This window comes from Leiobunum rupestre, chromosome 1, assembly GCF_980474605.1.
Source record: "Leiobunum rupestre chromosome 1, qqLeiRupe1.1.hap1, whole genome shotgun sequence".
NCBI lineage: Eukaryota > Metazoa > Arthropoda > Arachnida > Opiliones > Sclerosomatidae > Leiobunum > Leiobunum rupestre.
Window position 1 is genome coordinate 36,669,941 of NC_143384.1, and position 25,053 is coordinate 36,694,993.

At 35.6% G+C, this 25,053-nt stretch overlaps 1 protein-coding gene across 3 annotated transcripts; it reads right to left on the reverse strand.

Annotated features, from left to right (window-relative positions):
- Positions 1 to 784: 784 nt before the first annotated feature.
- LOC149962255 (sulfotransferase 1C2-like) lies at positions 785 to 17,926 on the reverse strand. Of its 3 annotated transcripts, none has more exons than XM_090179320.1 (8): positions 17,909 to 17,926; positions 15,211 to 15,315; positions 6,722 to 6,779; positions 6,509 to 6,657; positions 4,845 to 4,976; positions 4,637 to 4,774; positions 2,141 to 2,286; positions 785 to 1,569 (listed from the first exon to the last, which is right to left on the reverse strand). In XM_090179320.1, the coding sequence occupies exons 1-8, from the start codon at positions 17,924 to 17,926 to the stop codon at positions 1,323 to 1,325; spliced, it is 993 nt and encodes a 330-aa protein (XP_090035446.1). In that variant the 3' UTR covers positions 785 to 1,322. The 3 variants fall into 3 exon arrangements, with proteins under 3 accessions (XP_090035446.1, XP_090035453.1, XP_090035461.1); XM_090179327.1 differs by lacking the exon at positions 17,909 to 17,926 and adding an exon at positions 17,704 to 17,789; XM_090179335.1 differs by lacking the exon at positions 17,909 to 17,926 and adding an exon at positions 17,700 to 17,779.
- Positions 17,927 to 25,053: the final 7,127 nt, after the last annotated feature.

The following is a 25,053-nucleotide window of genomic DNA, read 5'->3' on the forward strand; positions in this document are numbered from 1 at the left end:
TTATAGTATCGCCATCTACCTCAAACATTATTAAATAGGAAGTACCTCGGGTGGATTTCGCCCCTTTTTTAATATTTCCCTGTAGACAATATGTGAATGCGTCAATTAATCATTTAACCAACAACAACGGCGCCATTTTGTCAAAATTGAACGAAAACGCTACAGCTTCTCTACGAAACTATGTCGGAAAAGAAAATCAATCCTTGCTATGATCGACTTCAGCGACGCCAACTAATATTTTTCCTATTCCCAGTATTAACGCGAGCTTTCTAAAGCCTGAACCATAGAGTCCCCTTATATTCTTGGTCCATGGTTAAACATATTCCTGGACCAGACCTGGATATAAGGCATTTGACTACTAAAATAAATGCTTTCGCTACTAAAACTAATCGAAATCTGGGGGGTCACTAGTCAATTTGACTAGTGAAAATTTACCTGAATATTCATAAACAATGGCGAATATGGTGTATTATAAATTCATCAATCCCATGTTTTAAAAAAAAATCACATCATGTAACTCAAGTGATAATAAACTACTATTTTAATTCTGACGGGTAAAGCAAAATGTTGGCTGTCCTTATTGTTTTTATAACCCCATTTGTCAGTGAGTACAAAAATAAATTTAGATACTAGAGGCTCACTAGTCAGGCTGACTATTTAAAAAATATCCTTATGTCCAACTCTGTCCTCTACAGTTTTGATTTTAGTTTTAGTTTAAACTAGATAGATGGCGTCAGCTGTTTAAGTTATTCCCGCGTAATTTGAAATTGATAAAAGCCTAGAATTATCAAAACTCAAAATATTTTTATTTTTTAGATTTATTTTTTGTTATTAAAAATATAATTCACAGTTTTTAAAATAAAACGTTTGGTATAGTAATATTTTTCAGATATCAATAAAATAAAAAATGCCAAGCCGTGGGTTTCGACGCAATGATAAAATGTAAAATTGTCATATATTTACAAAATAAATTTTACTTATTATTATAACATTTATATTTTTGGTTGGATTAGTTTTAATAACAGAAAATAATAAAAAATGATTAAATTTTAAATTGGATAGTGATCAGGTTTTGGATCGTACGTAGTTATTTACTTTTCATGACATTATAGCTTTGGTTAAAATTTTGGCGTGTGTCATTAACTGTGGCTAACTAATTTCAACGACTGAAGTTTACCATTTTTCAAGTCCTTTCTCCGAAATTCAAACTGTGGCACTTTAATTGAAGTAATAAACCAAATACTTAACTCGGATCAAGAATCTTTAAAACTTAATAACACACGGCCATTTGAGATTTAAAAAAAAAATAAATCTCTTCGATATTAAACATTCTTCCATAACTGCAATAATTCGGGAAAGTTTTTGCATTTATCTTGAAACTTGGCTTCCAACCTTTCCACCTGTTCTGGCTTCATTAGGCTCTTGTAGTCTCCGACCACACCTTTTCGAACAAACCCTCGCTCACTCTCGCCCTTCTTGTGAACACTCCCCGTCAAAGCTACCTTGGCAACACCTTCGGGCAATGTTTTTCCAGAATCAGCGGACTCTTTTGGGTTGATGAAGACTCCCCTGTGAATGTTTAATTTTAGAAAAATGTTTTAGCAAGTTTTATAGAGGTTCATGTAATTTTAACTAGATATTAGTTTAAAGCAAGTGGAGGCTATATCATTGCCACCTGTATTATGATAAGGCCCTTGTTATTAAATATGGCAATGAATCTATCAAATTCTTCGATAAAACGACTTAACTTGAGAGCGTGGTGCCATCTATGAATGGCAAAGGAAGCTAAAATTCCAAGTAGCGAAACAATAACATCGTCAGAGAACAACGACAGGTTTCTCCGAAGTAAAGGGAAGGGCGGCTAGGGACAATGCCCGCATATTAGGAAAAAAAACTACTTTAACTATTATTTTAAGTGTAAGTAATAAAACGTAATATTTTTCGCAGCTTCTAGATACATCAAAATATCTCCGTTTCAGACTACTAGCGCCATCTGGTAAGACTTTGGATATTAAAAAATCGACCTACAATGGCGTTAACCCTTTTCCCTTAGCAAATGAGTGTATATTTTATGTTAAAAAATATTTCTTTCGTAAATGAAACGAATTCATTTAGGAAATTAACGGCTTATTTTATTTACCAAATTTCGTTGGTTTGTTTCTTCATGAAATCGAAACTGCTGTAGTGTAAAATGTCCGCCATTATTTGGGGGTTGTTCTCCAAGTCATCCACGTAGTTTTGACCCAAGAATTGGGCTATTTTCATGATGGATGCCTTAGGATTGGCCTAGAAACAAATGCAGGTTAGTCTGAGACTCTTGTTCACCAAAAACAACTAACTAGATTCATTCAAGTGAGATTGCATTCAGGTATCTAAGGGTATGAGGCAATACGGACATGGCAGCATGACGTCACGCCATTCCTTTGGCTATGGCCGCCATGCTGGTATGCTTTTTTTCCAATTGGAAAAAGCACGGATGACGTATATCCCTAAAGAATTCGTCTCTGCATGGTATCACCCTCACCGGGAATCCATACCTCTACTAGGAATGCTTATCGCGGCAGATTTTCGTCTCGATGTGGCTGACGGTTTTGTTGACGTCACTATGTTAACTTAACAAGAGGGGAGCGCGCGCAGAGGAGATATTTTTCTCTCGTAGGCGGGGTCCAAGCCGTCAGAGTGATCTTACCATACGCGATACGCCAGGATAATCATTCCAAGTAGAGGTATGGATTCCTGACTCCGATCAATTATCGAGTGTTCCGTTTATTGCTCTCGAGCGCTCTAAGATCGCTCTCGGGTCAATTTTTTAGGTGTGTTCCAACGCGTTCCGTTCCGTTCAGATAGATTTATTTCGTAGTAGCTAAGACCCTGAAAGGGCCACCATGACATAATTTCACGTTGGAGATCACGTGGCAAAACATGACCTTGGCTGCGTTCAGTAACGCCCAACGGCCGGACTCAGCGTAGGGTAAACGTTGAGTCCGGATTCGTACTGAAAGGGTTTTTCACGTTTCCGGTTTAGACGTCACGTTGCCCGTCCGTTCAGCAACGAAGTCATCGGCTGTTACACTGCCATACGTTTCAGAAACGCATTATCGACCATTTTTTGACTTTTTGAGTTTGAATACTAAATTTAGGGCGCTGATTCTAATTTGAAGTCCGTTTTTTCCCTAGGTTCGTAAAAATGCTCACCGGTTTTTTCCTATCTGGTCTAGTTTCCGAGATGTGAGAATTCAAAAACGCATTTAAATCGAAAAGTTCCGAAAATACTCCGCAGAAACGCATTAACGACCGTCGGAAACTTGCAGAAACGCATTAACGACCGTCGGAAATTTGCAGAAACACATTAACGACCGTCGGAAATTTGCAGAAACACATTATGTCGTTATTAACCAACAAGAGTCTTCATTTCGTATAATTTCGTCTGCTCTAATTTCTTTCATAATGGCCATTATACCACATAATGCGTGTCTGTCGTGTTTTTGCAGTATGTCAAATTATTCTGAGATTTACTTAATTTTGGCGATAGCCTTGGTCATATTGAGATTGCGGACTAAAAGAAACGCCGAACAACTAGTTTTCAGTTACCTAAATAATGTAGTATTGTTATTTTTCATAAGAATTACCAAAATCGATTTATCTCGAAATGCCATTTTTGGAGATAATGCATTTTTGAAACGTAGGGCAGCGTAAGAGCAGGTTTTTTAGTTGCTCAACTGTCACGTGACGTCGCAGCACGGAGGTAGGCTAACTGCAGAGTCAGACAATATTTTACAAAACTAACAACAAGCGTAAAAAGCAAGCTTTCAATAAGATCCTACGTCACGTACGTTTAGTAACGGTCTCAACGAAAATAGTTTTTCGTTGAGCGTTATTGCCTGAGATGCAAATAATAACGTGACCACCATGGGCGTCTTAATAATAATCAGCTAGGCTAATACCCGTTGCACTACCCTAGGCCCAAGTCATCTAGAGACTTTTAATGGAATTAATGCCAGGTTACAATGCTTAGGAGGGTGGTGGCAAACCCTTCACGCCACGCGAGCCAACAGCTCCCTACACCTACTAAACTCGTTACTACGGCAACGAAAACAGGACCATAGATATATGAAATGTATATAAAAATCTAGATAAATTTCGGGGCGTCTAAGCCTAACATAAAATACGGAATTGACACCTAGCAGACACCGAGGAAGGCACGTGACCAAGAGCGCGAGCTCTCTTAGCATTTTAGTACTAACTTTCCGCAGGCCGTAGTCTTTAGACACCATCTGTTGGTGACTTTTAGTATACTTTTTAAGCAGGAGACAATGGCTCTGGCGACGATAGCACGAGCTTTCTTACCGATAGATAGCGCCTTATAAGGATAGCCTGCAGAAATTACGAGTTTCTGCTACCTGTCACCTCCGTATTCACTCCCTTTGAAATATTTTATTTTATATCAGCTAGCTAGGCTAATACCCAAGGCACCACCTTAGGCCCAAGTCATCTAGCGACTTATAATACCTTTAAACAGGTTGAGCGTTTCCTATATCTATGAACAGGACATACAGGAAACTACTAATATTCTTGGTACCTTAATGCATTCTTAGCTTAAATTGAACTAGAGAAAATGATCTTGGTTCCGTCTCACCTTCATACTCTCGAAGGTGACGAACAGCACGTTGGGTTTATCCTTGACTTCGTAGTAGCCGATCAAGTGGTCGAAGTAGTCGTTGAATTCTGACTCCCCCGTTATGAACAGTTCAAAAAAGTGGTCGAAATTTCCTTCCTGGTTAGAATTAAATGGCGAGGTTGGAGAATCTCCCCTGAACAAGCGAATTGAAATACTGAGGGCTTACTTGGAAGTTGTACCCGGGGAAGAGCCTGGTGTGGTGAAACATGGAGACGCAGCAGTCCTTGGGGTTCCTGGCTACGTAGATGTACTTGGTTTTCTCGTTCCAATTTTTCAAAAACTGACGACCCAAATGAATCTGACCAAGAAAACAAGTTCTTTGGTAAAATAAATTTATATTTTAAATTTTACAATTTTGCGTATAAAGTAACGTGGCCTTCTTGTTTTAATGTTGCTCTTACGTCACAATCTCTTACTTTTATATAGAGAGCAACAAACACAGCACTGCCCACACAAGGAGAACGCAACCCGTCAAAAGTCGTGCATTTTCTCGCGTACAGTTTTCATTTGTTAGACGCTTTAGCGCCTGCTGCCGTCGGAAGGGGAAAAAGCGGAAATTGTCTTCCCCCCGCCCGTAAAACGTTCAGCGTAAATGCTCGGGACGCTCGTCCAATGAAATTTGTACAAGACACTGCCTTAGCGTGTTTAAAGGCTAGCTGCGTTCTCCTTGTGTTTGTTGCTCCTAGCTTTTACAAGTCTGCGAGCGCGTACTACAATCGCCAGATTAATATAGGTTTCCTAGCGCATGCAAATCGCCCGTGCGTAGGATACACTAAAGCCGCGTTCACACTTTGAATACGTTTCCAAACGGTTTCGAAAGTTCAAATTGTAAAATTTTGGTGTCGAATGTATTTATCGTATGCCTATTAATACAGTTGACTCCGAAAATGTTGAATTTGATCTTTCGAAACCGTTTCCAAAGTGTCTAGTGTGAACGCGGTTTAATGTAGCTGCGTCTTGTGACGTAAAAGCCACATTTTAACAAGTTGGGCAAGACCTATTTTTTTTTTATAAAATCAACTATTTGTAATTTACAATTTACCAACTTTTAAAATTATCTGACATTTCCCTGATTTTTAGACTAATTTTTAAAATTAACTGACATTTCCCTGATTTTTAGACTAATTTTTAAAATTACCTGACATTTCCCTGATTTTTAGACTAATTTTTAAAATTACCTGACATTTCCCTGATTTTTAGACTAACTTTTAAAATTACCTGACAATTCCCTGATTTTTAGACTAACTTTTAAAATTACCTGACAATTCCCTGATTTTTAGACTAACTTTTAAAATTACCTGATGTTTCCCTGATTTTTAGACTAATTTTTAAAATTCCTTGACATTTTCCTGATTTTTAAAATTCCCTGATTTGTAGACTAATTTTTAAAATTACCTGACAATTCCCTGATTTTTAGACTAACTTTTAAAATTACCTGATGTTTCCCTGATTTTTAGACTAATTTTTAAAATTCCTTGACATTTTCCTGATTTTTAAAATTCTCTGATTTGTAGACTAATTTTTAAAATTACCTGACATTTCCCTGATTTTTATACCCGTATTAAAATTCCCTGACTTTTCCTGGAATTTCAGGTTCTCCAGGTACCATGGCAACCCTGTTATCAGTTTACTCTATTTACTCCCGCTTTTGAGGAGGTGTAAAAAGTGTAGCCCCGATGCGAGTGAATAGTTTGTGGGGCAGGGTAAATCTCGTGGGTACAGGTAACAGGCGAATAAAACATTTGAATGTAAAAAGAGTACACTTTGAGTCCGAGTACCGGCGAAAAGAAACCACCAACTAAATGGAATCTTTAGTTGGTGTCCACTCACTTTGAAGGCGCCTGGCCTGGGCATTTCGTCGACGGCTTTTTGTCCGCACATTTCGAAGAAGGGCGTCAAGCGGAAGAAGTCATCGGCCGTCTCGAAGGGCTTCCCTCTCCTGATGATCAACGACACGATGTATTGCATCCAAGTTGTACCTGCGACGGGACACTCATTCGTGACAAAGTTCAAACGGGGAAATACGCTTCAACTTTTACGTACCACACTTCGGGTAAGTTGCGATTATTATGTCATCGTCCCTTGGCTTGTACTCGATGGCCTGTAAATAGGTATATGTAAATAAGAACGTGCTATATAAATAAATATGTTTTATTTAAATAAGAACGTGCTATGTAAATAAGAACGTGCTATGTAAATAAGAACATGCTATGTAAATAAGAACATGCTATGAAAATAAGAACATGCTATGAAAATAAGAACATGCTATGAAAATAAGAACATGCTATGAAAATAAGAACATGCTATGAAAATAAGAACTAGTTATGTAAAAAAACGCGCTATATAAATAAGAACGAGCTATGTAAATAAGTACGCGCTATGTAAATAAGAACGCGCTCTGTAAATAAGTACGTGCTATGTAAATAAGAAAGTGCTATATAAATAAATATGTTTTATTTAAATAAGAACGTGCTATGTAAATAAATGTGTTATGTAAATAAGAACGTGCTATGTAAATAAGAAAGTGCTATGAAAATAAGAACATGCTATGAAAATAAGAACTAGTTATGTAAAAAAACGCGCTATATAAATAAGAACGAGCTATGTAAATAAGTACGCGCTATGTAAATAAGTACGCGCTATGTAAATAAGTACGTGCTATGTAAAGTAAATGCTATGTAAATCAATTTCAAATTTGCTAAAACTACCCTCTTATTTAAAATAATACTAGCTACTAACGCAATAACGTGTCCGAAACTAGTCGGGTCTAATATTTATTTGTTTTAAATACACTTTTCTTGTGCACCTTATAATATCGTTGTCTTTTTCGTTTTAATTTCGTCTAAATTTCAAAATTATAAAAACTATCATCTCCATTTAAAATTTATGAAAAACTACCCAGCTCAATTTAAAATTTATGAAAAACTACCCAGCTCAATTTCAAATTTATGAAAAACTACCCAGCTCAATTTCTAATTTATAAAAAACTTTCCTCTCAATTTCTAATCTGAGAAAAACGTTTTCGGTTTCAAATAGATGAGTGTAAAAAGAGCGCTATAAACACATGATTTCCACGTGAGCAGACCAGTTCTTTCTGTGCCATTGAAAGTATAATATGAATTAGAAAAAAGGTTTCCTGTATTTTCCTTGAAGGTTACTGGGCCAATTAAATTTTATTTACCCCCTATTTATAACGGAACCTTGGAAACGCCGATTTCAATTAAGAATTCGCTTAAGGGGAACGCAATTCGTATATAGTTAAAAACGTATCAGCAGCAATTTAAATGTATGTTGAAACTTGGGTTTCTAATAAGATCTAGGCGTCACTAATGGTAAAAACGATATGGTTCGGGCCATTGTTAAACTGTTAAACTTTGTCAGACCGTATTAAAAACGGATAATTTAAGAACAGTTAATAATTGCTTGAACAAATTTATTATTTGTCTTCTGGTTATTTTGGAGGGTGTATATAATCGTACATTTGTGCTATGAGCAACAAACTCAGCACCCCACACAAGGAGAACGCAACCCGTCAAATGTCGTGCATTTTCTCGCGTACAGTTTTCATTTGTTAGACGCTTTAGCGCCTGCTGCCGTCAGAAGGGGAAAAATCGGAAATGGTCTTCCCCCCGCCCGTAAAACGTTCAGCGTAAAGGTTCGACCAATGAAATTTGTACACAACACTGCGTTAGCGTGTTCAAACTTTAAACACGCTAACGCAGTGTTGTGTACAAACTTTAAAGGCTAGCTGCATTTTCCTGGTGTTTGTTGCTCTTAGTTGTCAGTGATACGACGATATTGTGGTGGTTTTCGAATCGAACGTTTCGAACGGTTTCGAATTGCTTTCTAAACGTTAATTAAAGCACAGAGCACCTACCACAAGAGGGACATGCATCTCTGGTAGTAATTTCAATTTTGTTATGTGATGCGACTTTTTTTTAAGAACTCGCCATCTCACGGCAAGTAGAGGCAGTTTTAAAGGTACACAGACGAGCACGCGCCAAAAATAAAGAAATGTATTGTAGAAGCTAGCTCACTCTCGTCTTTTTTATTAAGTGAAATAAAGAATTTTCCCATCTCACTTTTGAGACACTTTTTTTTCGAGGTTGATGCAAGTCCTTCTTGGGGTAGGTGGTCTGTGATTTAAGCGGGCGAAATTAATGGTTGTTTTAGACTTTAAATCGCCGGTTATGGGCTGCTTATAAAACATGAATTTAAGTGACGAAATTAGGGTTGTTTTAAACTTAAAATCACTGATTTCGGGTTGTTTTAAACTTAAAACCTGGGTTTCGGGTTGTTTTAAACTTTAAATCACTGGTTTCGGGTTGTTTCAAACTTTAAATCACTGGTTTCGGGTTGTTTTAAACTTTAAATCACTGGTTTCGGGTTGTTTTAAACTTTAAATCACTGGTTTCGGGTTGTTTCAAACTTTAAATCACTGATTTCGGGTTTTTTCCAAAACTTCGAATCAACAAATTTTGGGTTAAAAGAACGATGATATTTCAGTTCTATTCTAAACTTCAACAACGAATTTAAGGATGTTTTTCAAACTAAAATCGATTAATCGTCGAATTTCGGGTTAATTGCCGGAATTCGAGTTGTAATAAAAACTTCGTGTTCTTTATTAACCAAAAAAAGAGAGTATGATTTAAAGAACTTCATTATAACTAGGAAAAGATCTAAATATCATTTCCCGCTTCCTCCTATGGCTTCAGATATTTTGGGCGCTGGTTAGTGATTTACCGCCTAAATTTTGAACATAAAAAATATAAAAAACCCTTAAAAAACACTTGAGGTTATATTCCCTTTAATAGTTAAACCAAGAATGCATTTATAGTTAGGGATATTGAGTATATTGAGTCAATTGGTGGGCAGCGCGGTCTAGTCCCCCGCCCCCCCCCCCAAGATAGGGGGGATGGAAAAACGTCACCCACGCGCCCTTCGATCGTATCGAAAGAGTCATCTTGTCATCTTTCGGGAACCAATGAGATACAAGGCTGAGTTGATTTGTAATTTTAGGGGGGGAGGAGCTTACCGTTAGAGCGCGAGAAAGTTTAAATAAATACATTCTTGTTTAAAATATTTATCTTGTTTCTTATCTCTACCAAAATAGTAAAGGCGTTTTTGGATATAAAATACCGTTGATAACAAAGCCTCCTCTGAATAGTAAGTAGAGGTTAATTTTTAACGAATTCACGCGTCTAGTGATCGGTAAAGGTAAATTCTGAAAAACTGGAAACTGGGGCATTGTTCCCGCGAACCCTACCTGTATAGCTTCCGGCATAAATAATTCTCGTTTACTATTTGCGCATCAAATGGAACAGCTGCGTTGTAAATGCAGTTCCGTACTAATTGTGGATCAAACACCAGGTTTAACAGAAGCTACTCCTCTCAATTTCAAAATCTGAAACCCATACTATATAATAACAGGGTTATTGGAGGTTTCTCAACTTTAAAATCTAATCCCATATTATGTAATATTAGAGTACTACTCCTCTCAATTTCAAAATCTAATCCCATATGTAATATTAGAGTACTACTCCTCTCAATTTCAAAATCTAATCCCATATGTAATATTAGAGTACTACTCCTCTCAATTTCAAAATCTAATCCCATATGTAATATTAGAGTACTACTCCTCTCAATTTCAAAATCTAATCCCATATGTAATATTAGAGTACTACTCCTCTCAATTTCAAAATCTAATCCCATATGTAATATTAGAGTACTACTCCTCTCAATTTCAAAATCTAATCCCATATGTAATATTAGAGTACTACTCCTCTCAATTTCAAAATCTAATCCCATATGTAATATTAGAGTACTACTCCTCTCAATTTCAAAATCTAATCCCATATGTAATATTAGAGTACTACTCCTCTCAATTTCAAAATCTAATCCCATATGTAATATTAGAGTACTACTCCTCTCAATTTCAAAATCTAATCCCATATGTAATATTAGAGTACTACTCCTCTCAATTTCCAAATCTAATCCCATATGTAATATTAGAGTACTACTCCTCTCAATTTCAAAATCTAATCCCATATGTAATATTAGAGTACTACTCCTCTCAATTTCAAAATCTAATCCCATATGTAATATTAGAGTACTACTCCTCTCAATTTCAAAATCTAATCCCATATGTAATATTAGAGTACTACTCCTCTCAATTTCAAAATCTAATCCCATATGTAATATTAGAGTACTACTCCTCTCAATTTCAAAATCTAATCCCATATGTAATATTAGAGTACTACTCCTCTCAATTTCCAAATCTAATCCCATATGTAATATTAGAGTACTACTCCTCTCAATTTCCAAATCTAATCCCATATGTAATATTAGAGTACTACTCCTCTCAATTTCCAAATCTAATCCCATATGTAATATTAGAGTACTACTCCTCTCAATTTCCAAATCTAATCCCATATGTAATATTAGAGTACTACTCCTCTCAATTTCCAAATCTAATCCCATATGTAATATTAGAGTACTACTCCTCTCAATTTCCAAATATAATCCCATATGTAATATTAGAGTACTACTCCTCTCAATTTCCAAATCTAATCCCATGTGTAATATTAGAGTACTACTCCTCTCAATTTCCAAATCTAATCCCATGTGTAATATTAGAGTACTACTCCTCTCAATTTCCAAATCTAATCCCATGTGTAATATTAGAGTACTACTCCTCTCAATTTCCAAATCTAATCCCATGTGTAATATTAGAGTACTACTCCTCTCAATTTCCAAATCTAATCCCATGTGTAATATTAGAGTACTACTCCTCTCAATTTCCAAATCTAATCCCATATGTAATATTAGAGTACTACTCCTCTCAATTTCCAAATCTAATCCCATGTGTAATATTAGAGTACTACTCCTCTCAATTTCCAAATCTAATCCCATGTGTAATATTAGAGTACTACTCCTCTCAATTTCCAAATCTAATCCCATGTGTAATATTAGAGTACTACTCCTCTCAATTTTAAAATCTAATCCCATGTGTAATATTAGAGTACTACCCCTCTCAATTTCAAAATCTAATCCCATGTGTAATATTAGAGTACTACCCCTCTCAATTTCAAAATCTAATCCCATATGTAATATTAGAGTACTACTCCTCTCAATTTCAAAATCGAATACCATATTATGTAATATTAGTGTACTACCCCTCTCAATTTCAAAATCTAATCCCGTATGTAATATTAGAGTACTACTCCTCTCAATTTCAAAATCGAATACCATATTATGTAATATTAGGAGTACTACTCCTCTCAATTTCCAAATCTTATCTCATATTCTGTAATATTAAAGTACTCCTCTCAATTTCATACGAATACAAAATTCTAAACCCACCTCAATCAAAACTCATATAATAGGTCCGGACTGGGACCTAAAACCGGCCCGGGCATTTTAGAAACGTCGGCCCCTACTTCCCACAAAAACACTACATTGTCATGCTGGCTAGATGGCCTCACGGCCCTTTGACCACACCGGCGGCCCATCGGGCATTTGCCCGATCTGCCCTATGGCCAGTCCGGGCCTGTATAATATCTAAATAGCTTCTCACAACTCAAAAATTTATTAAATAAGTAATAATAATTGCTTAAAGGGAGTACAAAAGTTCCATATTTGTGGTGGATTACGTTTTTACACATTTCTGTCTCCAGATTTAACAGAAGATTAGTGGGATTGACGCTAACAGGTCGCAGCGGGTGTTAGCAGGCAATTTTTCGAATCCTACTTTCTACTCCCTTTAAACAAAGTGTCGACCGGAATTCACTACTTCAGAGCAAAAGTCAAGCAATTCTAAAAACCCCAATACGATCAAACATTTTTCTTACCTAAAACAATAATAGTAGCAATAATAATCTAATAATGGACATATACCATAAAAGATTTCAAAAAGTTTAAATAAAAACGCCGAATATTATAATTTTCCTGCTCAACAAATCGAGATATAATTATTTTAGGTTGTTCATTTCCTAGCACCGTGAATTTTGAAATTCGTAAATACCGGTTTTAATGGAAATCTTCCTAAGCCTCGTATATTATAGGCGAAATCGAAGACTCATTTCAAGTAAAACGGGATACACGAAAACCAAGGTTTGCCTTAGACAATGCTTACAGCCATACATACACAAGGCGCTTTTAAGTATTGCCTAAACACGTTTTTATTTTCGTCATGTACCCGGGTATAGTTTGGGAGAGGACTACGCTAGGGACAGTGACTCTTCACAAGATGACATAACAAAATTTTCACCCACTGACTTTTGAAATCGCTACTAAGTATGCCCAAAGTGTTCTTATTTGGTATTTTTTCCACAAAGTCACGCATTTCGACATGCTTGACGTTCGCTATGAGGTGGCGAATTGGCACCAACCTAACCAACCCACTCCAGCCCTCTTTATGAAGTGCGCACCATTTTCAAACAAATAGTGAGAGCGCATGGTGATAAATTGTTCGGAATTGGTATACAGCTCTGAAAATTTATATACACGTGCCTTAGGCTCGACTACCTAATTTTATTTTTCAAAAAAACCTACTGGAAAAAAGTTTATAAACCCGCTTGTTGCCGAGGACGCGCGCATCTTCGTTTGTATGTGTTTTACAAATGATATTTTTACGTTCCAGCGCAACTCCGCAACTTTACAAATAAATAAAAATTATTAATCGCGTGTAGCTCAGGCGGTTAGGTTATGATTTTTTTATGGTGATCCGTCTCATAGTACTACGTAAAACCACGGATATTCAATATACAGGACGAGTCACTGAATGGAGTCGCCCATGTTTTTTATTCTCGCCTTACTTGTCACAAAATCTGGCAGTACTGAAACAAAATTTCTCAGTTAAAAGGAGAGACCATAGAGATAGAAAAAAAATAGAGGGACTATTGTATCTGGCGAAGTTGACCGCGATTGCCGACCCCTTTTCGCCAATGTAGGAAGCAGGCTGAGAAATAAGGAATTTTTTGAACTGGACCTGTGGCCAGTAGAGCCTAGGTAGTTTAATTAAAAAACTGGCCACTGGCCACTTACCATTTTTAACCTTCAAAATCAGGCTTTCATAATTTATGGTCAAATTATCTTGACGATATGTGCTAGAGCATAGGCTTAGTAGGTTAGTTATTATGGGTATTTCAAAATTTTGGAGTGTTAAATAAAGAACTATAAATCTTGAAGGGAAAAACTTAATTAAGTGGTCACCAGGGCCACTAACACCCCAAGCATTCAATTTTTAAACTGGCGATTGGCCTGTGATAGTGCCTTATTTCTCACACTGGTAGGAAGCCATGAGATGGGCAGACTACATGGCGCCATCGATGCGCAGTGAAATGAAATACATTATGCCTTTTAATCTTATGGCCTAATACTAGTTACTCTGTCAATCGATAGATGGCATTGCAAATTCTGCCCATCTCCTCTATCATACATGCGTGGGGAGGGGATGCCTTAACGCGGTAATCTTTCCTATCTCTATGGGAGACCAGGGAGAGACGATGTAAACAAACAAAATGGCGTAGCCGAGTGTTATTTAGGCGAGCTTTAGCCTTTTACTATCGTCTTGAAAATTTTGCATTATTTTGTTGATAAGTTAATCCCAGATACGTTTAACAATGGGAAAAACTAAAAGATGTGTTAATGGGAGCTGAAAAATATGAAGAGCAAGGAAAAAGTTTTTTGTACCATTTTCAAAACCTAAAAAATCATTTAGGTAAAGAATGGATCGCCAGGTAGAAACTGATGAATATAAGGTATGCTGGTGATACAATAAACCATTTATAAAAGATTGTTGTGCAATTTTTTTTAATTAGTTTGCGTATGAATGCTCCACAATAACACACATTTGGTTATAGTTTGAATGGTTTCTCCTTGATTTGTTAGAAAATGAGCCCTAGGCTTAGACTTTTTCGTTGCGATCTCTTTACTTTTTTTAACACTCATTCCTCTCCTTGCAAATTATTTTCTTCGCCGAGTAATAATCTTTTCTTTATTAATTTATTATTAGGATAATTTATTTTAAATTCTAAAATTAATATATTTTCATTTGTTTGCTTCCAAAGAGATAAGGCAAAGCGAGCAAAGCAGAGGACTTTTACATGTGCTTTCAAAATCGGTTTGTTTACATCGACTCTCTTTGCGCAAAAAGGATCTGCTGAGACGTGGGACGTTTCGCGGCGAAGTTTTCATTTCAGTGACTCTCCTGTATGGTAAAACCTGATATGGAACCACAGCGAGGTATATTTTTTACTTGACGTTTTTTGCGATTTTACCTTTTTCTCCATAGGGGAAAATGGTAAATCGCGTGTAACTCGGGTGGTAAAGGTGGTAAAGTTATTAATTTTTTGATGGTGATACGCAATTAATCCATTGAATTACGGGACCGCAACTGTATAATTAAATTTCGCCCACTCAAAAAAAGAAGCCAGTCACGCTCTTATCAAACAATTGAGTACATTGACGCGAAATGACCGTAGCCAACGGCTAAAATCCGCCTTTGTACAATTAGGAGAGGCACTACTAACCTGCAGAACCGAGAGATCTTGGAACATATCGGGAACAACGACCCCGTGAGACTTTTTGTAGTTGACGGTGTGCTCTCCGTTTTCACTCATTGTCTCGACGATTAACTGAAACGAAGAATACGAAGAAAATTAACACTCTGTTTCGGTTACAAATATGACATTTCTGACGGATTAATTTCCTTATTTATATATTTCTAGTTTTGGAAAGATAAATACGTCGATTACGCACGATTTGACATTGGTTTCGTATCTTCAATTATCTAAACGCGTTTGTTGATCAAGCATTTTGTGATAGTGTCGGTTTGGCCTTATAACTGCTGGGTAATTTACAAGAACATCTCTTGCTAACTTATTTGATTTTAATCTTCACTATTCAAGGACTGAAATGATGGGGAAAACCTTCCCGGAAACAAATGTTTATTTTAATTTATTGAGGCGAGCCTATGACGCTTATGCCATTATTTCATACATTTTGAAGGTTCTTAGTACAGTAGGATACACGAAAACGCAATTGTTCGTTTGGACAATATATTGCGGCGAACACTATTTTGGGATATGTTTTTAGCCAATTCCTTGATTTTATTTGACATAAATAAAGGATATTAAAATCAAATCAGACGATATTTTTATAAAATCATGTTTTAAATAAATCAGAGGATATTTTTATAAAATCATGTTTTAATTAAATCAGAGGATTTTTTTTTTCTAAAATCAGAGAATTTTTTTGTAAAATCAAATGATATTTTTTTATAAAATCAGAGGATATTTTAATCAAATAAATTTTTTAATTAAACCAGAGGATATTTTAATCAAATCGGAGGATATTTCAATCAAATAATTTTTTAATTAAACCAGAGGATATTTTAATAAAATATTTTTTTAATTAAACCAGAGGATATTTTAATCAAATAATTTTGTTTAATAAACCAGAGGATATTTTAATCAAATCGGAGGATATTTTAATCAAATCAGAGGATATTTTAATCAAATCGGAGGATATTTTAATCAAATAATTTTTTTAAATAAACCAGAGGATATTTTAATCAAATCAGAGGATATTTTAATCAAATCATAGGATATTTTAATGAAATTGATTGATATTTATTTACCTACATAGGACATTGGCTATTTCCAAGCATAGCGCCGTCCGAATAATTTTTACACTGATAATTTTTATTGATATCTTTACGATTCCAGGAATTTATCGATGTTAATATATTTCGGCACAAACAAAAATGTTTTTGGTATAATTTTAAAATTTTATTGGCAATAGCCCTTTTTGAACGAAAAGATGTCGTTTCTGTTGTTGTCGCGCGTCCGGTTGTATCGGAAAAAATAAAATTTACCATTTGAGTTTTCAGTAAATACGCTGGGACTTGTTTCGAAGTCAGTAGCTACGATTTCACCATATTAGTGAAACCACTGCTTACGATGTCAGTAAGTGGGATTTTTATATATAAATATGTATATATATTATTAATTATTAATCCACGATGCTAATAGATAATGGGGTTGGGGCGCCAATTATATAGGTACTTTGGTTCCTATATTTTATCTGTTATGCCCGTTTTTAACGGAAAGATAACGGTTTTGTTGTAGTCACGTGTCCGGCTGCATCGTAAAATTTACAATTTTCGCGTTTGTGTGTTCAGACTTCAGAGTTGGCAGGTTACATTAACAAGGAGACTACCCGAGGTGGTTATCACCGATTTGGTTGAAACTCGGGGGTTAGGTAGAGCTTATGATAGTATGAAAATTGACAAAGGGGCTTTAGTTTTCTTATGGCAACCGAAAATGTTTTTGATCTCTCAAAACAAAAAAATCTCCATTGAAAAAGCATGGGATTTTCTCGGTTTCACCAAAGATAATCTAGATAAGCACAGGGTACTTACTAACTGAAAAAAAAATTTTAAAATTAAATTTCCAAACCATACCCAAAAAGATGAATTTGATCTATTTTGGCTAAAATTGATCAATTTTGGTTAAATTTTAACAAAATTTAGGTAACCAAGAAAATCCCATGCTTTTTTAAATGGAGAGGTCATAAACATTTTCGGTTGCCATGGGAAAATTAAAGCCCATTGCAACTTTTACCTTTGGCAATTTTCATACTACCATAAGGTCTACCGAACCCCGAGTTTCAACAAAAATGTAAACTAATGACAATTACTTGGCGTCGAAATGTTTTCGTACCAATAAATTCGTGGCATCATAAAGGTATAAAAAAAATATCAGAACAAAAATTATTCTCTATTTTCTATTATCTTCTAAATTACAAAATCAACCATTAATAAAGTCATTATAATTTTGAATTACATAAGTAAAAATCAGATTGAATAAATTAATAGTAAGGTTATATCATATATTAAAGATAATAATATTTATTTTAAAATAAATGCCAATTAGAATATAAAATCGCAAAATATAGTAAATAGAAATATCTAAAGCATAACCAAGGCATAGCATATAGTAATAAAAAACTAGCTTACTTACTGTAGCACAAAATGTAATAAACACAATAAAAAGCTAACAACCCGAAACGGAGAGCTGTATTTTTTTACGAACCCTTCGATAGACCGTTTCAAATCCGACTGAGTGGATTTTGCTTATCCCCAGCCCGAAATCGCCCCTTCCAAAAACAGACCCTCCCCGCGAAATGAAAAAAAATCCCACTCATTATATAACGTTGAATCGTTACCTGGTACCGTGTAAACATATTAATGTCCACAAACCGTTCCTTATTCCCGCCTTCGTACACACTATCGAGTAACTTACTATAATTTAATTCTATCAAATCGAACGTTATCTGGTACTACAGGTTAACTATATTAACGCGCACTTAACCCTATCCCCGCGTTTACGGAAGCTACCATATAAATGGGCGAGTCTACCTCGTAGACTAGTACAACCAAGTATAAATAGGTCATAGATAGAATACACGTTTGAAAGTTTTCGTTTTTCCAACTTTCTCGTTTTTACCTCAGTATTATTATAATAATTTACATTGCCTTGGGGTTCGCGAACCTTTGGTAGGGTGTGGTTATACCTGCATGTATGTATTATTATCATTACCGTGATAAATTGGATTTTATTTACAGTTATTTCTCGCGATTTCGAAATTTATTCCGTTTTCAGTGACACTTTTCATTGTACCTTCGGGTCAATGTTATTTATCTAATAAAAAAAAATTAAATTTAAATTTTGGCAAAACGAGAGGTTAAGCGTTCCACGGCAACGTCTAGGCTTCTACGGTGCAATACTGGCGTTTCGACAAGCTAACCTGGCAGCGGGGTTCTACGATATATACGTGGACTTAGCCTCTATTATTTCGTTACTGGAGCGTGTTTAACACAATGTTTTTTTATTATCATTCTTTGTGACGGTTTCTGCCGGCGATGTCGGCTCCAGTTGCTTTTGTTAATTGTATTTTAACGAAGCTTGTGTTAATCATCTGTTATCTTAAAACAATGTACAGGTGCTAAGATAAATTAATATTGACGATATACCACGTGTACGGATAGCTCGTAGTTGACGGTTTTGTATCGGATTTTAGCTTGGAAATGACAAGAGATTAAGTTCGTACGATGTTACGTGTACGGAGAACTCGTATATGGCGGTTTGTATCGGATTTTATTTTGGGAATTGTATAGTGAGATTAAGCTCGTATGATGTTACGTATACGGATAACGCCTAGATTGTGGTCTTCTATCGAATTTTATTATTCAAATTAATAGAAAGATTAAACTAATGGAGTAAAACGTGTACGGATAACGCCTAGACTATGGTCTTCTAATGAATTTTATAATTTAAATTAATAGAGAGATTAAACTAATGGAGTAAAACGTATACGGATAACGGCTAGACTGTGGTCTTCTATCGAATTTTATAATTTAAATTAATAGAGAGAATAAACTAATGGAGTAAAACGTGTACGGATAGCGCCTAGACGGTCGTTTGATATCGAATTTTAGCTTAGGAATTAATAGAGAGATTAAGCTAGTGGGATGAAACGTGTAAGAAGAAGCCTAAACTCTGATCTTTAAGTGAATTTTAGGTCAGGAATGATTGAAGAGATTAAGTTTGTACGATGAAACGTGTAGGGGAAACGATTACATTTTTGCAGCGAAATATCCTTCGAATAAACTTAATTAGACCATTTCACTACGCGCTTTTAATCTCATTAATTAAAATTATTCCTTTTTTAATTCTCTTATTTTGTCATTTAAATAACGCAAGCCTAAATGATTTGCAAATTGTTTAACATATTTATATTTATTTTGAAATTAAAAGAAATATATTGAACTGTGATCAGGTAAAAATAAGCAACCGATCGGGAAAAACCAGAAATAAGTCGCTGAAGGCAGATTGCTGTAACTTTTCGTAAAAGGCCTAAACGCGTCATATTCGAGACTGGTACTGTCGAATTTTCAAGGTTCCTTTTTTTTTAATAAGGGGAAACTTCATTGCGCCACCTGTTGTCAAAAATTCGCGTTAAATTTCCGCGTTTTCGGAAGGTAACGATAGTGTTTTTGAGAGCCGTGTGAAAGTGATTTCACCTTGGGAAATATGTTGCGTCACTCGCGTGGCGACTCAGCGTTGCCAGACGTACGATAATTATCGTACACGGCGATAAAATTTTTCGTTCCTACGATAATTTCAACGGCGTACTAAATCTGCAGCTGTTTTTAATATTAGTTGTTTTTATTTTACTCAAGGTTTTTCCAATAGGCCAAACTTTATTTTAACGTTATTAAAAAATTTGTTTTCACATAAACATAATTAAATAACCAATTTAAATCAAATTCAGTCGAGCTTGAGGTGGATAGGGACCAACGCTAAATATCATCTCAAAATAGTCATTATCCTTAAGTTGAAATAAATATATTTCATTCTTGCTTCAAAAGTCGCTTGATGACTTAGGCCTAAGGTGGTGCCTTGGGTATTAGCCTAGCTGATTATTATTATTAGTTTAATAATGAAAAATGCAGATAAATTTTTAAATCGTAATATTTGTATTTATCACCATCACACTGCTAGTAATATTTCCAACGAAGAAAGCGATTTGTGACGTGTTTGCTTTTCCGATGACGCCACCACTTCGCGACAGATCAAAGTGTAGTATCTTGTATATAGCGGATATACCTAATTATTAAATTAATTCAATAAATTAAAATTGTTTTACCGCGTAGTTGGGTACTTAAATATTACTTCCCGGGGAAAATGGCTATTTGTAAAACCAAGGTGAAAATCGAGGGGCTAACCACTTCCCGTAATCGGTGTACACCTTAACTGTAATGATTACGTAATCTTTTGTACTCATTCGTAATCCCGTAATCATTTGTAATCTTCGTACTCATCTCTAATCACCCGTAACAGGAATACATAGTTTGAATTCCTGCCCGTAATCATTATGAAATCACGCGTACTCATCTGTAATCATTTGTAATAGCGCGTAATCATCTGTAATCACGCGTATTCATTGGAATTCTTCAATTCTCCCGTACTCAATTACTCATCTGTAAGTTTTGGGTTACCTGTGTACTCATCGTAATTATTCTGTACTCATTGAAATCATATGTACTCATTAACGATTACGTAATCGGTGTACAGACACATACTTAGTGGTTAGCCCCTCGGTGAAAATGCTAGTGACAAAACTCTTTAAAAATATTCTTCACGAAAATAGAACGCTGCAATATCTGTCTCCACGCATGGCACCGTACCCAATATAACCAACTGGTTAATTACAATATTAACCAATTATAATACATAAAAATTTGCCTTTTATTATACGGCCTAGTGTCTATAGAAGAAGGCTTTAAAAACGATTGCAATAATTTAAGCTTTTTTCGTGTGTATGCCTAAAAAATTAGGTATTTTGGCGAAGACCAAAGTGTAGTATCTTGTATACAGCGGATATACCTAATTATTAAATTAATTCGATTTATATAAGTTGTTTTGCGTTCTCCCTGCAAGGGGTGCTGGGTTTGTTGCTTCTAGATGCCAACAACCTTAACAAGTTTTTATGGAAAGGGGTAACTGAAGAACTCGGGAAAAACCCCTTTAAACTCAACTTGGAAGGAGTGGTTTCGAGTTTTCAGATAGTGCTGCAATCTGAGATTAAACCCGGGTCCTCTTGCGAAAGTGCTAACAACTCCGAAACCCCACAAAACTAAACTACGTGGTTCTAAAAAAAGTTATTTTGTGTTTTTTTTCTTATCAAAACCCTTTAATATTAAAAACAAAAATGTCGTACAAAATCGTATCAGCCTGTCCAACAAAATAACCCTTATTAATTCCCGCTTGCTAAAAGAAATTCTATAGAAAAACCAGCATTTAATAAAAACATTACCCAAGTGTGTTTAACTTACGGAGAAATCTATTGAGAAATTATTTCTTTAAAAACAAAAATTTGTCGGCTGAAAACCAAAAGTACGTAACTGTTCGAAAAAATAATCGATTTCAATATATGAAAGATAATTCTTTAAATAAATTGATATCTTCGAGAATATTTGTGATAAAATACAGTAAGTTTGACGATTGTTATCATAATTTATCGTTTAATATAAAAACTCTAAAAGCCAGGTTGTCGCGAGTTTTGGAAAACAGAAAAATCAAGGAAAAGTCCGGGACTTTTAAAATAGACCTAAAATTTGTCAGGGGAAGGTCAGCTTGATAACTTAGGCCTATGGTGGTGTCTTGGGTATTAGCCTAGCTGATTATTATTATTATTATTATTATTATTATTTAGAAAATTGGTCTAAAAAGTCAGGGGAAGGTCAGGGAATTTGAAAATAGGACTAATATGTCACATGAAGTTCAGGGAATTTCAAAATAGGCTTAAATGTCACATGAAGGTTGAGGAATTTGAATTTAGGAGTAAAATGTCACATGAAGGTTGAGGAATTTGAAAATAGGCTTAAATGTCACATGAAGGTCAGGTAATTGGATAATATGCCCTAAAACGACAGATGAAAGTCAGGGAATTTGAAAATAAGCCTTAAATAATTAGGCAACTGCCAAGGATTTAGAAAAAATAAGGCCTAAAAAGTCAGGGAATTTTAAGAATATGTAAAAAGTCATGGAATTTAAAATTTATTGGGAAGTAAATTCATTATCTTTTGATAAAAGTAAAATTTAAAGTTAAAAATTGTCAGGCAATTAAATCTGAGAATACGGTGTACGAATGAGTAATGACTTGACTTTTGCTAGCAGGCAAACGCGATTCGAGTCATAACAAATCGTTAGAATTCTAATAACTCACGAAATTGTCGTTTAATTTTCATTTTGGTGAAATATTTCCGTTGAAAAATTGTACACATCATTTAAGATGCAAAAGAAAAATTGCGAAATTCTCTCGTATGACTCGGCGTTTTTCGACAAACCTGTTTTATGGGAAATACGAAGTCAGCGCCACAACTTTATATTCAAGCAAAGTCCTAATAATATGTGGGGGAAATAAATGATTATCGCTGCGACTCGACTTCCTGATTTATCTCAAACTTTTTCGAGGCTTAATTAATGTAATGATACCCAAAACTACTTAAGTATGGCAGCTCAACGCGAAAGAAGTTTGGTTTTGGTGCGGGCTTATGGGGTGCTACAACATGGATGTCCTTAAAAATAAAATAATAATGAGCTAGGCTAATACCAGAAGTAAATGAACCGGAGTTATCGAAATAGCGCTCAGAATCGGAGGGCGTTTCCCTTATGAAAATGATGAGAAAATCGAGTCAAACAAAATCTAATTTCCATACCTGTCTTTTGACGCGATAAATTGCACTTGGGAATTGTGGGTAAAGCTATTTCTATGTATAAAAAATGGTTTCATAAAAACCAAAACGTTTTTTTTTTCGGCCTAGGAGCGCGCAAAATTTCAAATTCGAGGTCAAAATGTAACTTCATAAGGAAAACGTCTCCAACATGGGGAGTATAGCAGTCTGATAACTTCGGTTCATTTACTTTTGCTAATACCCAATCAAGCGACTTTTGAAGCCATTAATTCAGGTGGCCGGGTTACAATGCGTAGGAGGGTGGAGGCAAGCCCTTCCCGCCACGCGAGCCAACAGCTCCCTACACTCACTATTACCGTTAACCTAGACAAGTTTTTATGGAAGAGGAAACCGAAGAACTCGAGAAAAAACCCTTCAACAAATGGGGAGAGAACTTGCAAACTCAACGCGGAAGGAGTAGTCCCGAGTTTTAACCCAGTGCCACAAGCCGGGATCGAACCTGGCTCATCTTGCTGCGATTCGAAAGTGCCAACCACTCCGCCACCCCACAAAAAACTGACAATAGTGTATTAGTGTAGGCTTCATAATAAACTTGGACACAAGTTGGTGAAGCTACAATGGCTACTGAAATAAGGTGATATTTTTGCTGATTGGCTCTTTGTAACGTCAGATAAATTACAGTAACATGTTCTTTATATACGGGTACTCATAAGTAACATAATAAAAATAAGGATGTCAATTTGGAAAAATTATCACAGAAATGATTTTCAGAGCTATTGCGCCATCTAGGTTTAGTTTTCAGCCCGTTGTTTAAATATTCCCAAGGATAAATATACTACTACCAAGGACGATAACACGCTACTCTATTCGAGTGCAAGTCCAAGGCTCGGTCAAAAGTAAAGCTTTGGCGAGAAAGTTCGGTCAGTAAATTAGCATTTAACCCATAGGTATTGTATGTTACTTATGGGAAATGTAATAAAGATTACACTCCAATTTTTTGTTAACATAAGTAACATAATAAGTATAAGTATGACACCTCCTTTTGGTTTTAATGCTAATTTTCATATCCAATATTTTTTTTGACACTGACACTCTACCGGGCTTTGATTTGGACTCGCAACGGAACAGAGTAGTATGTTATCGTCCTTGGTATGACGAACTTTCCAGTATAACACCGTTACACCGGCCACCTGAATTAAAGGCATTAAAAGTCACTAGATGACTTGGGCCTAAGGTGGTACCTTGAGTAGTAATCTAACTGATTAAGTGTTAAGCTTATTTTTATTATGTTACTTATGGTAGAAGTATATTTGGCTTGCGACATATTTAGACACTAGGGGCTCTGTGCTGAGAACTAAACCTTAATTTTGCAATAACGAATATTCTCGGTTCACACATGGATTAAATAACCTCCATGCTTGGACGAGTGGCTTCCCGAACCAACACGAAGCGATTTCTCACGCTGGTTTTGAAAACTAGTTATCTAAAACGAAGTGATTTTAGATGGCAGATTTCAAATTTCGGGCGCTTCCAGATAGCCATAGCTTATTATCGCAGTCTAGCGGGACTTTTCTTAATAGTTGGCTGCGTCAAAATACCTTCAAGTGCATTTAATTTGGGTCGAAAAGTAAATTAATATTTAAATTAAATTTAAGATTTCTGCCACCATATTTATCAGAAGCTATAATTCGCGCCCGAAACGAGTCTAGGTCACTAGGTGGCGTAACGGCGCTAGCTTCTCCGAGGTAGCGCCTATGATCTAGCGTCTGCTACAGACAAATCAAAAGTCATAAGCACGTTTTTTCTTAAATAAATTTATCAAAATATAAGCAAACGAAGTAAAAATTAAAATGCAAGTATCATTATTTATAAAGTCAAATTTATGAATAACGATGAGAAAAAACTAGCTTAAGACGCTACCTATCAAGGTTTCAATGGCGAACCAAAGGGGGCGTAACGATAGTTTTCGGTCGAGAGTATCTGGCGCTAGTTAAGTTAAAGACTAGCACGTGGTAGTAGACGAGTTTTTTATCGTCTGCTAAGACGAGCTACGTCTTGTTTATAACGCCAATCATCCCCTAGCTTCTGTTGAACCTAGTGTCAGAAATGT

Bases quoted from the DNA above. Each gene is read 5' to 3' on its own strand.
- LOC149962255 (XM_090179320.1), bottom strand. The intron at 6,780-15,210 runs GTTAGTAGTGCC...ACCTATTTACAG, and splicing joins AAGATCTCTCGGTTCTGCAG to GCCATCGAGTACAAGCCAAG. The intron at 1,570-2,140 runs GTAAATAAAATA...AAACATTCACAG, and splicing joins AAACAAACCAACGAAATTTG to GGGAGTCTTCATCAACCCAA.